General features: G+C 35.6%; 1 protein-coding gene across 3 annotated transcripts in view; it reads left to right on the top strand.

Moving 5' to 3' along the window:
* The first annotated feature begins 8,556 nt into the window (after positions 1–8,556).
* The window catches only part of LOC110451424 (sodium leak channel non-selective protein-like), a 66,618-nt gene continuing 58,474 nt past the window's right edge, over positions 8,557–16,700 (top strand). For all 3 annotated transcript variants that reach the window (XM_021499434.1, XM_021499433.1, XM_021499432.1), the window contains exons 1-4: positions 8,557–8,643; positions 10,898–11,473; positions 12,053–12,136; positions 12,413–12,546. In XM_021499434.1, the coding sequence (XP_021355109.1) occupies positions 11,117–11,473; positions 12,053–12,136; positions 12,413–12,546 (575 nt within the window). In that variant the 5' untranslated portion in view covers positions 8,557–8,643; positions 10,898–11,116. The remainder of the gene's footprint in view (positions 8,644–10,897; positions 11,474–12,052; positions 12,137–12,412; positions 12,547–16,700) is intronic.

Raw genomic sequence — 16,700 nt, 5'->3', positions numbered from 1 at the left:
CATGTCAATCTCTTTCGCGACCCAACTGAGTGCTAGGAAATGACCCATAATTCAAAGTTAATTTATATGCCCAGGTCATGCGCAGCAATATTTCTCTTCTCTTAGTTGTTGATAGGAATTCCTACCTCAAATAAAGATAGATGTTGCCATGCGAAACCGCTAAAATCATAGTAAAATCCCAAAGTAATATATTTTAACATATTATGAATAAGAAAACAATGGCTAAGTAAACGTAATAACATTCTGTGATGTTATAAATGCGCTAGACATGTTATAAACATTAGCTTAATAGTGCGATAATGTTTATAACATGTCTAGCTTTTTTATAAAAAAAACACACCATTAAATGTTAAGAAAGAACACTTAATATGAAGTTTAAGTATTTTTTTTATGGTCTGTGGTTTTACACATATATACCAGTAAAATATGTTCCTCGGACGTTTCAGTAAGATCGTCTACTTTTGGGGCCGGTAAGCCTATCCGCACTAGTTAAAGAGAAATTAGAGCCTGCAGGACCTAGGGTTATACTATGTCATTTCGTAGCACTCAGTTAGGTCGCTAAAGAGATTGACATGTTATAAGTTCAGTGAGCTTTGTATGAAGACATCAGTCTTAATGCTATATGATTGACTACGTAACCTGGTCACGTACATTTGAAGTAGATTGTGTAAAAGTCCAATATAACTTAAGTTACATATATATAATATTCCGATTTTTAATAAGAGTCTCTGAATAGGACTTACCACATCCTCGATACCCAGGGGTTACGCTCACTTTCGCTCTCTACCCCCCTGAAATATGTCATAAAAATAACTTACCAATCGCTAAGATTACAAAGGAGAGACGCCCGACTTCAAAGCCTGTCAAATGTTACCGTTACGTGACCGCGAGATTCTTTTGATGTATATCAAAGGATCAAACTAGTCTTCTTGTCTCGTCAACAAGGTGGCGCACACCGAGCCTTCAATTTGGTATGACATATTCCAGGGGTGTAGAGAGCGAAAGTGAGCGTAACCCCTTTTAGTTTAAATCAATTTTATTGCAACAAAAGACAAATGGATTGGACAAAAGTTATTGCAACTTACTTACGTCCTTTCCGTAACAGAAAATATATATACAAAATTAATGAGTCGCGTAATAACCTAATACAAATTCATATATGTATATATATATATATAAGATGTTAAAGATGGGTAACAGCAAAAGAGGTAATGATAGGATTAGGGAAACCAACGTATAGTTTTTAAATATGTATTCTGAGAGTTTACTTGAGATCGCGTGTGTGATTTTCCCAATCAAGTCGGCGTAAGTGGTATAACTAATCTATACACACATGTCCTTCTGCTTTTCTTAAGTTCAATCACATTCCGTGCCGCATTTGCCTTTCTCCTGTGTCACTCCAAGTCCTTCTGTGAATTCCTGCTTTACATACTTAGCCGACTAGATTAGGAAAACCGAACACGCACTCTTTGTCATATGGAAACGGTTATGATATTGATGGACGCTAAGATTGAAGTTAGTACACAGAGATCGTTGGTGTTGGAAAAAGGGAGAGGGGCTGGAATAAGAGAGGAGGTGGAGGGGAGAGACAGATGGGAATAGTCGAAATAGGTATCCTGGTTATTCAATAAGACTATTGGGTATTACATGTTAAACCGTTTGGAGCTTAAAATGAACAGTTGTACAGACCTACAAATTTGAATGTTTAGATTGTAGTCAAGGTTTGCATCTCCGAAGAGAAGGTGTTCAACAGTGATCTCGTTATACCAATCGAGGGATTGGAGCATTATATTACGGGATTGATCAAATTTTTTACAATTTAGTAAGAAATGGGAAGAGTCTTCCGAGTCATTTCCGCAGTCGCAAGTAGAGTTGTCTCGAAGGTGGGCTTTAAAAAGGTCGTAATTTAAAGAGCTACTGCGGTTTCGTAATTGGCAATGTATAATATTTACTTTTCTGGACCCATATTCAAGAAAACATTTAATATAAGAAGGGGTAGTGACTTGGGGCTGAATAAGAGATTTAAATTGTTTAATGGATGCTGATGACTTTGTTTCTATAGATAGGTTGTTCCAGTAGTCTGAAGTACTTGGTATGAAGGATGATTTTGTGATTTGCAGTCTATAGTATGGGTTCTGAAAGTTATTCCTGTTTCTAAGATTATAGTTAGAGAAGTTTGACACAATAGGTGGTAGAAGAGATTTAAGAAATGATGGAGCATTATCATGATAAATATTATAAAACATGGATAATTTTCTAATCCTGCGTCTATCTATCAATGATTTCCATCCGAGCTCTCTGTAAATAAATTCTTTTTTTGTATAAATAGGTAAACCAGTTATTATTCGACCTGCTTCATACTGCATGTTCTCTAATTTATTCGAAAATGTGATATTACAATTGTCCCATACTTCGCAGGCATATTCAAATAGTGGTCTTATAAAAACAAGGTATATTTTTTCCAAGTTTTTTCTATTTAGGATGTATTTTAATTTCCTTAAAGTTGCAATGTACTTTGTAGTGTTTGTTAGTATATGTTCGATGTGAGAGTTCCATGTGCCGTTGTTACTAATAATGACTCCTAGGTGTTTGTGGTTTTTAACAATAGGGATAGGTGTGTTGTCGAAAAGAAATTGTGGGTTAGAAGGTATATTTGTGTTGGAAATTAAGAGAATTTCGGTTTTATTTGGGTTGAAATTCATTAACCATTTATTTGACCAAAGGTTTAATTGTTCCATGTCGTAGTTTATAACTTGTTTTATATCGTGTAAATTTTTCGAAGAGTGTGCTAATGCGGTGTCGTCAGCAAAAAGTCTAGTCATTGATAGTAATGTATTTGAAATATCGTTGATGTATACAAGAAAAAGAAGTGGCCCTAACACTGAACCTTGAGGAACTCCGGCTTTGATAGATACTTCAGAAGATATAGCATTTTTTAGTACCACTGACTGGCGTCTGTTACTTAAGTAGTTTTTAATCCAATCTAAAAGTTTGCCTTTTATCCCGTATTTTTCTAATTTAATTAATAGACCTTTGTGCCAGACTCGGTCAAAAGCTTTAGAAAAGTCACAAAAAACAAGAGCAGTATATTCACGATTCTCCAGTGCTGTAAGTATGCTATGATAGAGTTCGATGAGTTGGTGAGTTGTAGAGTGATTTGGTAAGAAGCCAGACTGTAAAGTATATAGAAGTTTGTTGCTGAAGAGATAGTTATAGATGAGCTTATGAATTATTCGTTCGAAAAGTTTGCCAATGCAGCTAAGTAAGGAAATGGGTCTGTAGTTATTTGCCAATTCAGATTCCCCCTTTTTGAAAATAGGTGTCACATGGGCAAGTTTCCATGAATCAGGAAATACAGAAGTACGAAAGGATTCGTTGAATAGAAGTGTGAGGGGTGCAGATATTTCATTGGATACCATTTTTAACATTTTATGACTGATGCCGTCAGGACCAGCAGCTTTATTAGTGTCTAAAATATTGATTATATCTAAAACCTCTTGTTCTGTTATTACAATTTCAGTAAGGGACGCGTCTGTTTGGTTGTCAAAATAGGGTGTATCGTCGTTATGGTCATCAAGGTCAGAAACAGATTTAAAGAAGTTATTTAGAATATTGGATTTGTCATAGTCGTCTGTGGTTAAGCGGTTATTTGTAGGGTTAAGTAAGGGAGGTATATCGGTAGAAATGTTACCTTTTAAAAGCATACGCATTAGTTTCCAGTATGCTTTAGGATTAGCTGAACTATCATTGATAAGTCCATCTACATTTGTATAAAAAAGTGCTCTTGCATGTTTCAGCATATTATTTACTTTATTTCGTGCACGTTTAAATTTAGCTTCAGACAATGGGGTTTTAACTCTGATAAAATGTTTCCTTAACCTGTTTCTACGTTTAATTTCTTTTCTTATATCTCCGTTCATCCATGGTTTGTCGTTTTTATTAACAGTAACAATTTTTTTAGGAATATGCTTTTCTAAAATAGAAATTATTTTGTCAGTGAACAGTTTACATTTTTCGCTTACATTATCCGCATGAGAAAACAAATCTATCCAATTTACCTGTCCTACCTCTGTTTTAAGATTTAAGATATCTGCTCTGTTGTATAACCATATTTTCCTCTTAAAAGACTTTGGTTTTGGTAGACATGACGACAATGACACAATTATAGCTCTGTGGTCACTTATAGCTTCTAAAACTGGTACAACAATGGATGATTCGGAGGATATAGTATCACTGATGTAAAACGGGTCTATAAGGGATTGTGTAGTATTTGTAACTCTAGTTGGACTGGTAATCAGGTTAGTTAGATTATATTGCTGTGTTAGAATGCTAAGATCATTGTTATTTCCTGTTAATAAGTCAATGTTAGTATCCCCTGTTAATATAACATGAGGAGTGTAGTCGAAAGCTATGTCAAAAGAATGTTTCAGTCGAGTCCAAATTCCAGGGTAAGTATTTTGCCATGGAGGTTTGTATAGTACACATAGAAGATATTTCTTATTATCAGTACAAAATTCAATCCAATTTATTTCATTCGGTGATTCAATATCAAGTCTGCGTTTAGGAAGTATGTCTTTAGTTGCAAAAATCATAACACCGCCACCAAAAGCGTTCCTGTCTTTTCTAAATATTGTTGAGAAATTAGTAAGAAGAAGGTCAGAATCAGGGATAGAAGGATCGAGATGTGTTTCTGTTAGGCACAATATGTCTACGTCATCGGTAAAACTCTCAAGAAAAACAATTTTATTTCTAACGCTACGAATATTCAAGTGCATGATTTTTAATGAGTTATCGTCAGAAACAGAAAAGGAGATATTGTCGGAGTCGGAGTCGTGAAATGAAGAAAAACTGTCTGCTGGTCCTGGATTTGTGTGTATGTCCCCTGACAAAAGTAAGATTAAGATCAAGACAAGGGCGATGTTGTTTGGGTTGCTATATGTCTGTAGAAAAACAAGAAAAACAACTGATATAGGCAAATATATAAAATGTAGCTTAAAAATATCGTAATAGGAATAAGTGTTGTTGTTGAATCTGTACGTATTGTTTAAATGGGTTTGTTTAGAGTAGTATAGTCCGATAGTACATCTCCATGTGGATAATGAGCACCCTGTCATGGTGGATAGAAAAAGTACGAAGTAGGGACATGGAGACTACTAACGGATAGTTCTGTTATTGTTACATGTACGACTGTCAGATAACCAGGACAACTAAGAGGTAAGAGCGAGGGGGACAAAGAGTGGGGAATAAAAGACAAGAGGTAGGGAAAAATATAAACACATTTGACACAGTTACACAACATCGAAAAAACAATAATGCCATTGTAGTAATGTGTTTGCGGGTGATCATTAGAAATATGATGCTGGAAAAATTACTAGTCGTATCACATGTTATGGACAACCTGTGTTGTCAGACAGATGACGTTAATTTTAACATGAGTATAAACACATATGGGCATATATATTGAAACAAAAATGATGAAAAAAAAAATGAAAAAAAAATGAAAATAAAGAAATATGTACAGCAATGAAATCATGGATGAGCATCAACTCAAACTATCATACGTGAAAGCCGACACGAATGTAGATACAAAAATGTAACATGAGTTACCACATGTATGTAAAAGCGTTTATATACACGAATGAACACAATTGCATGTACATGTATTATGACAGAAAACGAAAGCATGTGTAAAAATAAATACAAATGTGAAGGGGCATTAATGGACACGAATGTAAATCGGATAAGATTTGATGTTAGCCCGAACATAGACACGAAGGAGCCGTCAGAGAATTTGCACGCGTACGTATTCATGAGTTCTTGAAAGGTCCGAGTTTAAAAGATATAAGATAGATTATAAGTATATATACGCAACAGCAACAGAAAATATATATAAACCCGTATGCACACGAATGTATATGCATACATTTTTATGAACATACACACACATCCTAGTACTTTAATACACATACTAATACAAATATATAATATACATGTAGATATCAACACACACACACACACACACACACACTCACACACACACACACATTCCATGACATGCATGTGTATATACATATTAGTGTAATTTATAAGCGTGTACACATGAGGTTTTATGTTCGGGAAGAATAAAAACAAATACAAACAGACAAACGAAAACACATCAGCGCCTAGCCTAATAACATCGTTAGAGAGAGAAAAAGAAACATCTGGCATTGTAACGAAGACCGACAAAAAACGTTTTTGCACCAACGCCAACACCAAAAATTACAGCTGTCCAATACCAAAATAATATAATTTGGATTGCGGAAATGCAGCTTGATATGGAACTGATATTGAAAGCGCCGGTGTGTTAATCTAACATTCCCAAAGTGGAGATGGGTTTGCTCATATACATGTGTAAAATGTCAAACAAAGCAGGTACTAAATAATCAAGCAGGCTTGGACACATTCGAATCATGATTAGAGGTCAGGGCAGTTTTCAAACAAGTTTAAATAAGAAAATACATAAATTGTTTTTAGACATATATCTTATAGGTGGGTTCAGAAAATCCAACCTAGATATAATGGTGCGTACATGTGGGACAGAATGCGTTCATATATTGGTTGATACAGTATGCGCGATGTGTCGAACTATATGGGCTGACGTATAAATGTACGCGTGAACGCGTGTGTTACCGAAGAACCGTTAGCATGTCTTCAACGACGTTCGAGAGTTGTATAATTAACCGTTAAGCACCGGTGTACCCCTTGATGTTTTTGGATTTGCCCAGTTCTGAAGCGATGGGACATCTAATTATTTATATTCATAGGCTATATAGCCAGGAATTTAAGTATATCCAAACAAACAAGCAATAAAATAAATAAAACAGGCCGACCGCTAAAACAAAACAAAAACATGCATTTACATCAATTATCTAAATACGGCAGAAACCGTCCTCGATATCCAGGGGTTACGCCCACCTTCGCTCTCTACGCAGCGAAATTGAGCGTAACCCCTGAACATCGAGGATCAGCGGAAGCATACCGGCAGGTCTTCTGACATTCGGGCGGTTTGTATACGACAGTCCATAGTACGTGTTTATGGAGTAGTAGTCTTGAGTATATGATAGTAGATAAAACACACCAGCACCATATCAGCGCAAGTTTTACAGGTGCAGCTTGATATGAACGATTTTTAAGCGCTGGTGTGTATTCACAACAATCAAAATGACTGACTCTGACTTTTTTAATCTACAAAAAATCTTGGTATTATACACAATTCCGGTCCTTCACGTAACCATCATTGGAACTGGTTACGGGTCATAGGAATCCTAGGAAGCTGAGGAGGTCGATACCATGGGGGATGATGTGCTTTCAACAGAACGTGGACGTAACCCCTGGATATCGAGGATGATTCCAGGAGTGCATAGAGCGAAAGTGAGCGTAACCCCTGGATATCGAGGATGATCTTACCACGGGTTGAAATTTAGGCTGACTATTACATCTTTCAGGAGGCTTGTTGAATCCTAAACGATTATCTGAGGACAACACGATATAATGTTCCGTCGGACTAAAATTTTCAAGAAGATTTTTTTTAATTCTTTCCTTTTTTTATGATTGATACGGAAGTCAATATTAATCATCAAAAGAAGAAATCAATAAAAACATATGATTGAAATTTTTTTTGATATTTTTTTTTGGTGTATGCTTGAGCATACATGTATGCTACGCCACCGTCTCCTGTTACATTAGTAAGATAGGATAAGATAAGATAATATAATATAAGATAATATAAGATAAGATAAGATAAGATACATTTTAAAGTCGGTGAGTATTTTTGTTGTATAAGGTGTGTTTTCTGTGTATGGCTTTCCTTAGGTTTTGATTCATGCAGAGGACATTTTTCTTGCGATTTTGTTGTGTAAAATATTTAATATATTAGACGATATTAGTATACATAATTAAATCGGCTAACGTCCTCTTAAACATTACATACCGTACTATACCGTAACACATATAGTCATTATGATACTAATTAAACTATGGTCCATACTACATTGCATAGGGATACATGTCTATTCCATTTAATGCTTACTATCATCAGCTATAGGTGGTTACCTTATTTTATTCAATGGATTAAAATGTGTACAGTATATCTAGGTAGCACCTATTTCATATTATAAAACCCGTATATATATATATACCGTTCTGGGTGCTCCGATTTCTTTACCACACTGACAACATCTGCATCGGTCTAACGGTCTTGCAGAAGATGAAAGTAACGCACGGAATTAGATTGCTATCTTTAAGCCCGTGGTTAACGTTATTTGCCCAATCAGTGTTTATAGTTTAAATCTTCATCTAAAGGTCGCGATCGTAAGCAGATTTTTGTGCCTGTGAAACTATGCTGATAATAACACATTTCAGAAATCAGCGGGAGTAAATATATATGAGCGAACTGGGAAACGATGAGCGTAAAGCGGTATGCTATAGCGTTATCGATCCGTTTTGTTACGGCGCCGTTTATTGAAACGGGCTATAGACAGCTGCTGCGGCTGACCATCCGGGATCTTTGCATTGCTCAAAGACTTCCGGTTTACCGAGAATGGAGAAAATGAAGATTCTGAAGGAACTCGGAGGGAAAGGATGAGGCTCATTGATGAACAGGTACATTTGTATTCTAAAATAAAGCTGCACACCCCCTTTAACTGTATGCTGTTACTGTACTATTGATATTTACAGTTGCTTATAATGGTTCTTATTGTATAAGTGTGACTTTTTAAATTTACTAGGCATGTACGCCGACCTGTTGCACTGATCACAGGGGTTCGTTACAAAATGTCTAAACTACACATATGCTATACCGATAAGGCTCACACCTGTGACTCATAGCGGTATAGCATATTTGTATTTTAGGTGTTACGAAAAGCTGTATATATAGCATATGTGCTTTTTAGACCCATCCGGTCATGATCACAGGGATCTGAGAATTTGTTACAGCTATATTTGGCCCTAGTTTAGGTCCAAATATAGCTCTAACAAATTCTCAGGTCCCTGTGGACTGGTCATGATCATTTCGACGTGAATCCCGTTCTCACTACGGGTCGTTAAATCGAGTTCGCCCAAGATTTTTTCGCCCTTCTGTAATATACAGATAGTAATAAATGTTTCATGTTTTACGATCAATTGTGTTGGTATAGAAGAATTTCGTGCAGGTGAATGCTATACAACACCACGTGCACAGACTAAGATAGCAATCTAATTCTATGACACGACTAAACAGCAAATATGACATTTATAAGACAAAACAACTTAGTGCAAAATGCTTGGGGCAAATGGGATTTGACAGTTTTAACGAATCCCTGCGCACAGATCATCCAATCGTCTGGTGGGAGTAATATGTTCCGCTTCTATGACGATCAGATGTGGTGGTGTAATTTCAATATGAAAAAGCTAAGAAAATAGAACGGTTTAAATTGTTACTGAAAACATATCATGTAAATGCAAACAGTTTGATTGAGATATATATTAGTTCAAATTGTTTTTTTGTAGAATAAGTTTGTGAAACTATACTAACGTAGCGAAGACACAACTAATTACAACCCAGGTTCGGGTATTCCTTTTAGTTTAAAGATATTTTATTGACATATAATATGACAATAGGATTCCTTTGTTAAGCATTCACCTATACTTAAAACAAGGGTTGGTCACAGGCACCAAATTTAGTTAGAGCAGAAAATTAAAATGTATAGCCAGACCGTGGTTCAAACATAAGATCTTCCAAACTCTAGACAGACGCTCTACCAATTGAGCTATCTGGTCGTCGATGATCGACCCAGTCCACTTCTGCTACATTTATGATAAAACTCAATAGAAACAAGAAAAAGTGTACAATAAAACTGGACTCCAACAGAATAATTCTGTGTATTCTGTATATATATATAGATGTCTTGTTTAATAAAGCGTGGGTGAGGACATGAATCTTACAGATGAAACCATTTGTTTGTAATTGATGTTAGCAGATGGTGAGACTTCCTTTATCATCATTCTTGGACTAAACATATTAGTGTGGTTGTATAGCCCTTCATTTATAATAATTATATAATATACACTTTTCTTTGCTGAGAGTGTGTGTGTGTTGTGTGTGTGTTGAGTCGGGCACTCAACACACACACAACACAACCAAGAGCTAATTATGCATGAGTATTTGTTGTGTTCACAGATAATGCAGCCACATGCATGGTGACACACAGGCTATTTTAAAGTGCCATCTATTCTGGCTGCATTGCCACAGGACACTTAGCGATAACCCACTTCTTGCTTAAAATTAAAGCAATTAGCTGCAATAATGTAGCTCCTGATGATTGGATGATTTTAATATATTAATGTTGGTACTAAAACAACATACTGATTATACTAGAACACAGGGACCTGGGGATCAATCACAGAATACTTATTAGGACCTTACCTGGTGAAGTTTAAGCAGATTAGCGTCAAGGAAAACTACTGTATACCAGCTGGGAACTTTCACCAAGTCAAATCTTCGCCCTATATTGGTAAAGTCCATGTTTGCCCAGTGTTAATTTTGCCCTTGAAATTTAATAAATATATAGGTATGCTGATTACTTATGTTTACTGTTATTATGATAAATTTGCCGTTTGTGCGAACGACGAAAAAGGCCAAAAGAATAAAACTGGGACGAAGGTTTCCACGTATATTATCTACATTTCATGATGGATTGATACACCATAGCCATCATTTTGATATATGAAGTTGTACATTTAAGTATATACAATGTACAATATTTGATCTAATGAAGGGGGTCTGCTCTCATAGAAGGATTGAGATCTTCAAGAAGTTACCAAAGTGCTGGGTTTTTTTAATACTTGACACGATTATCTACTATTTTCTTTTTTACAGGCTGTTCATGAGAATGAAGAAACTCATCAATGGAAATGCTGAGGATTGACAAACCTTAATTTTAACGTATTTTGGTAAATCCTTATGAACAAGATATTGACAATAATGGGCAAAATTAAAAGAGAACCAAATGAAATGGTTGAGTATTGAATTGCATAATGATTTATAACATAAGATGTAGTCGGGGGTAGATCCCATTGGCTTATGACAACCATTTAAATGTTTTCCCGTAGTTGTCTCCCCTGCTTTAAACTTGGTCTCCAGCGTCCACTCCGACAAAGAAAGATGCTGGTCAATAGGAAGACAAGTTTCAAGGATAGCCACCCACTGGCTGACTACGGGCCGGACGAGAATCTCAATGACAACATCGATATTGATTGGGTCAACAAAACCTGGGTGCGACGGTTGCTACGTTTGTGTGCCCTCATCAGTATAATGTCCGTCAGTATGAATACTCCCAAGACTTTTGCGTACTATAAGGAGCTGGAATACTTCACCTTTGCTTTCGACCTTATTGTGACCTTCCTGTTCACCGCTGAGATGATAGCAAAGATGCATATCAGAGGAATATTAAAGGTAGCTGTTGTATGTTATTAAAACGTCATATCATAACTTGTGCCAGAACATCACCAGAGTGTTTTATCTGTGGAACACTTCTGGCGATATTCCGGTGACATTCTGGCAATATGAAATGTGTCCTAAAAATCACCAGAATGTCACTGCTAGTGGCGATATTCTGTGCACTTCTAGCAACATGTTCTGGCAAACTGATTAGTCCGCCACGATATCGCCGCGATATCACTTTAAACTTTCTATTTCTGTAACTACATGTACAAATACTTTTTCTTTTGTTTTCTGTAATTTTCAAATCCAAAATGGAAAACATGGATCAGGGATAGCTTGTTTGAATCACTTGTTACTGACCAGGTTATAGAAGAAAAGTATTAGCCTAGTCACTGTTATGGAAACCCAACAACACATTTATCCCATGGACATACTGGTCAGGGTCATGAAATTTTTATCTCATTCATGAAATAAATATGTTTTTATTCATTGATAGTTTTATTTAGTTTGAAATACAAAAATGACAATCCCAAAAAGCTTTAATAATGTGATGGATACAATAATTATGTTTATGTGTATGTTTATTTTCAGGGTGAGGCTCCGTACCTGAAGGATAGATGGTGTCAGTTTGACGGCTTCATGGTTCTTTGTCTCTGGATCTCCGTGATATTACAGGTAAGTTTTCAGGTCTTGCTCAATTCCGTTACAGTGATTGAATGTATAGCTAAACAGCTGTGTTTGTCCGGGATCTCTAGTTTATAGTTTATTGTCTGTTTCAGGGGACATTTGTATCGGTATATAGGGATAGTACATGAACAAGTGCATAACCCATCAAATTTGTAAATTATGTAACTTATTATACATTGACATTAATTCTGTAGGTATTTGAGATGATAAAAGTGTTTGACAATATACATTTATTACTAGTATGCTTCTTTTTTCCTTTTGTAGGTGTTTGAGATGACGGGAGTTGTTGGACAATTTTGGTCTATTCTCCGATGTCCTCGTCCTTTAATTTTGATCCGTGTTTTCAGAGTTTTTCTCAAGTTTCAACTGCCAAAGGCTAGAATAAATTCCATATTCAAGTAAGTGGAGAATATTTCCTAAGAAAAACAAATAGTCATTTATAAATTGAATTTGTGTTGCTTATCAGCTCAGTAATTATATAAGAAAATAATACACAAATAGAAACATTTAACCTAACCACATGATAATAAAAATTAGGAAAACATTTCAAAACAATATGTTGTGATGTGTATTGTGATTCACAAGTGTGACTGTTCCATCAGCATTTTTAGCTAAGGCGTTAGCCGCCAGCTATTGGTATTACTTTAGTTAATGAGCTCAAGATATTCATAAATGTCGTTTTCACACAGACGGCCTCTAGCGGTGCCCACTGGTACTAAATTGAATCATATACCGGACCTACTGTCTTTATTATGCGTAACTTTGGACTCAAATGCACTTGAATGGCTTGTAAATATCATTCCTTTTCTTTGTAGAACATATGATCTTATCACAACGTCGTATTCTTATTGAAAATGCACCCTGTTTATCTCAATCGGGAACTGCTACTTGACTGTAGGTCATGCATGCTACACGCAACTTCCGGTAAAAATACTTTAGTTAATGAGCTCAGATATTCATAAACGAGACATAACGTCACCTTCTAGTAATACTAAACAAACTGCAAATAAAATCCATTACCACGGACTCAAGTTCACTCAAACGTCATTGGATATAATCTTATTCTTAGTTAGAACTAAGTATCCTTCTAAAACTTCGTATTTACTCTTGGAACTGTCGCTGGATTAACCCTTTACACGGAAATATTGTCCTGTGATTGGCTAAAATTGGTGACATTTACGTCCCTGTTTACATTTATATATTGCGTGGTCAGAGCTATGAAGCAGTCCTGTTCCAACTAACTGAGGAAAATCAAAAGTGCTAATCAGTAATAATATATATGATTCACGCTTCATATGATTATAATGTTATCAAAATATTGCATATTCGTTCATCATTGAAATAACAAATCCTTACTAAAAACTCTAAAAACAGAAACGACGGCCATGTTAGATCACGCGTGATGTTATCTGTTTCCTTATATGGCCTTCACGGCCAAATATAGTATTACTACTGATGCGGTCATGTTTACTACAATTTCCATATTTGGTCATGACACCCATATTTAGACGTAAGACCTATATCGGAAAGATAGACTAAGTTTCCAACATGGCAGTCAATTAAGATTTCGCTTGCACTTGTTACGTAAACTTGATAAACGTATAAGGCAGAGTATAACTTACAATGATGTAGGAGATCAACATAAACAGTTCATATTACAAACCTATTAATGGATACAGATCCTGTCAATTGATTCTAAAATCGCCTCCGTGTGATTCACACCAGGCTTGCTTAACTAAAATGGGATCGTCCGGCCGGGGCAGATGAGACCGGGAATCATATTAGTACTAGCCACTATCCTTCTCTAGTTCCATATTGGTATTCTAACCTGAAGGCTTTTTTTTACCTTTGCAGTATTATCATTTTGTTCTATTTTCATCGTAAGATATGCTATTGCATTTTTATATCGCCTTCTCGCTAATTACAGCTCAGCCAGAAACAAAAAATATGCGCCGATAGGCCTACATTTTATATGTCTGTTGGTGTGATTTGTGTATTTCATTTATTGAAGTGTTACCATATAACAGGACTCTTTTATTCCAATATACACAAAAACAACAACACCTTCGGAATGATTTCAGACATATACTACGGGAAAACACGAGTGATCTCCCTTACATTTAGATATGCGCACATTTTACTTTCGTTTTGTGTAGGCCTAGACATCATTCGCAACGCGAAGCGGAAAAGACGAAAATGCAGGCGAGTGTTGACTTAATGTTAGGCATGTTGTTTAAGCAGCATTGACAATGAACAATATACATACACTTCTGCAACGTTTACCTACTACTGATTCATAAATAAGGCTATGTATCCCGATTTCGGTGACTTGTGGCCAAGCATGCGGCCGAAGCCGCAGAGAATGGCGCATGTTGTCAGCGGCGATGACAAAAAGGAAGGTGCTTCTACGGTATGTATAGCAGTTATTATGCAAAAACAAACATAATAAACGGACGTTTTACTCTAGTGAATTACAGCGTCACGAGGAACGTCTTTCTCCAGACGTGTTGCAAAATTTTCGAACTGCTTAGTTGCAAACTGATTTCACTTAAGCGTTGTTTGTGAGGATATTTGGCCTTACATTTCTTCTCATTCAGTTAAAAAAAAACATGTTATAAACATTGTATTATTAGATTCATTGTGATGTTGGCTTTCATTGAAGTTTCAATTGTTATACTACTTGATGTTTTGGAAACTTAAACAAGTATAGTAGTTCTAAATATTATGAAATGACAGAAACATTAGGCCAAACAAATTACTTGTGTTTCTACTATCAGAAAAAAATAGGGTAGGTATGTATTAGCTAGGCATTTTATTGTTAATTTGAAAAATATCTTTACTGCGCTAATATAGAGCAGGAGTTCTGACTTTAACAGTGCATATAAAAACTTAAGGGTATTGTAGAACACAAATCTGAGATAAGTCTGGTTAACCACACTGGTGTCGAACACACCAATAAGTATAGTGTGTATAATATATCATAGTTTATACACATCATATTACTATTAGTGTGTCCAGTATCTGTGGGGTTAGCATAAACTCAATATTTGTTTTAAACTTTTAATTGGCCTTATATAATGATCATTTATAGGTCAGACAGGGTTTGGTTTCCAATTCGGAAACTAGACCTGTTAAAACAGTTATCATTTGTAATTTAGAGATTAAATATTTCTAAGCAGAAAAAAATGAACTATAAATATTTTTCAACCTTTTCTGAGTTGTACAATTTTAGAGTATCTTCTGTCTGAAATCTGAACATAACTTGTTTTATGATAAATGTGTAAAACAATTCCTCATACTGGGGTAAAGTTTTTCTATATATAGTCCCAAAAACTACAGATAAAATCCTTGAGCACGTACAAGATACAAAAATATATATTTTACGTCCATTTTGCAAAACATACAACATAAGCTACAAAGACAAAACATGAGTATAATAACAGAGACCAAAATATTACAACATGGAAAAATAAAATAAAAACATGTATGTACATGTACTATACTGTAAACACAGAAAAAGAGTTTATCACTTGGAAAGCACTTAATAGGCACATTGCACACGGTAAGCACATCAGCACATGGTAGTTTAAGCACATTTAGAACATTTGCATACAGCGCATTAAAAACAAAACCATAACATGGAAAGCTTATTAGCACATAGTAGGCACATTTGCAGTGATGTTCTGCTTCATCTTTTGTATTAATGAAAACCGTGAATATCTAAGTGCGTGTGTTTAAACCAATTTTGTTTTGTTTTTACTGGTACCTTTTTAAGTACACATGTTTTACCACCTTAGGAATTAGATGTCTTAAGCCCCTGTGAGATGTGCTGTTATCAGTTGAATTTAATGTACATTTTGTTTATATTTAGTTCTGCTACCAAAGAGATTGACTTATTGAAATGTTTATGAAACATTTTAGTGAACTCCTCAGCTTTAATGCCTTATTTCTCACTATACAAGCTCATATTGCTATGCCTCCTATTTGTTTGAATATCATCTCTAAACATTATTGCTGGTGCAGAAATTATATGGTAACCGTTCTATTTTAGGGGGGAAAAGCAATCAATATTACAACAGACAGGGATGGTTTTTGATGGGAGAAAGGAGGATGAGAAATAGGAACTGTCCCAGCTCTCTCATACCTTTGAGGACTTCATGAACTTTTTCAAAAGGCTGCAAGAACTATACCAACAGTGACATGACATTTTGAAGTCTGTCAGTTACTTTATAGAGGAGGAACCTCTGACTAAATCATTTTCTCTCAGACACATGAAAGCCGAGTCCACAGATCCTTCCATCAGCGAATAGTTCAAATGTAGTTCAAATGCTTTCCTCGCAAACTTTTCCTTAATGGAGAAGTCAGTGATCTTTACTTGGAACAGATTGAATCTGTGAATATTGATGCTGAAAGCCTGATGAATGTGATTGAACAGCCCCTACTTGATGCTGAAACCCTGATGAATGTGATTGAACACCCACTACTGACTAAGGGCACAAATGTTGGAAACAACGTTTGTTTTGATCAATATAACACTATGGGTGGTGGGAGC

This window comes from Mizuhopecten yessoensis, unplaced genomic scaffold (genome assembly GCF_002113885.1).
Source record: "Mizuhopecten yessoensis strain PY_sf001 unplaced genomic scaffold, ASM211388v2 scaffold6015, whole genome shotgun sequence".
Taxonomy (NCBI): domain Eukaryota; kingdom Metazoa; phylum Mollusca; class Bivalvia; order Pectinida; family Pectinidae; genus Mizuhopecten; species Mizuhopecten yessoensis.
This window is presented reverse-complemented; position numbering and strand designations above follow the sequence as displayed.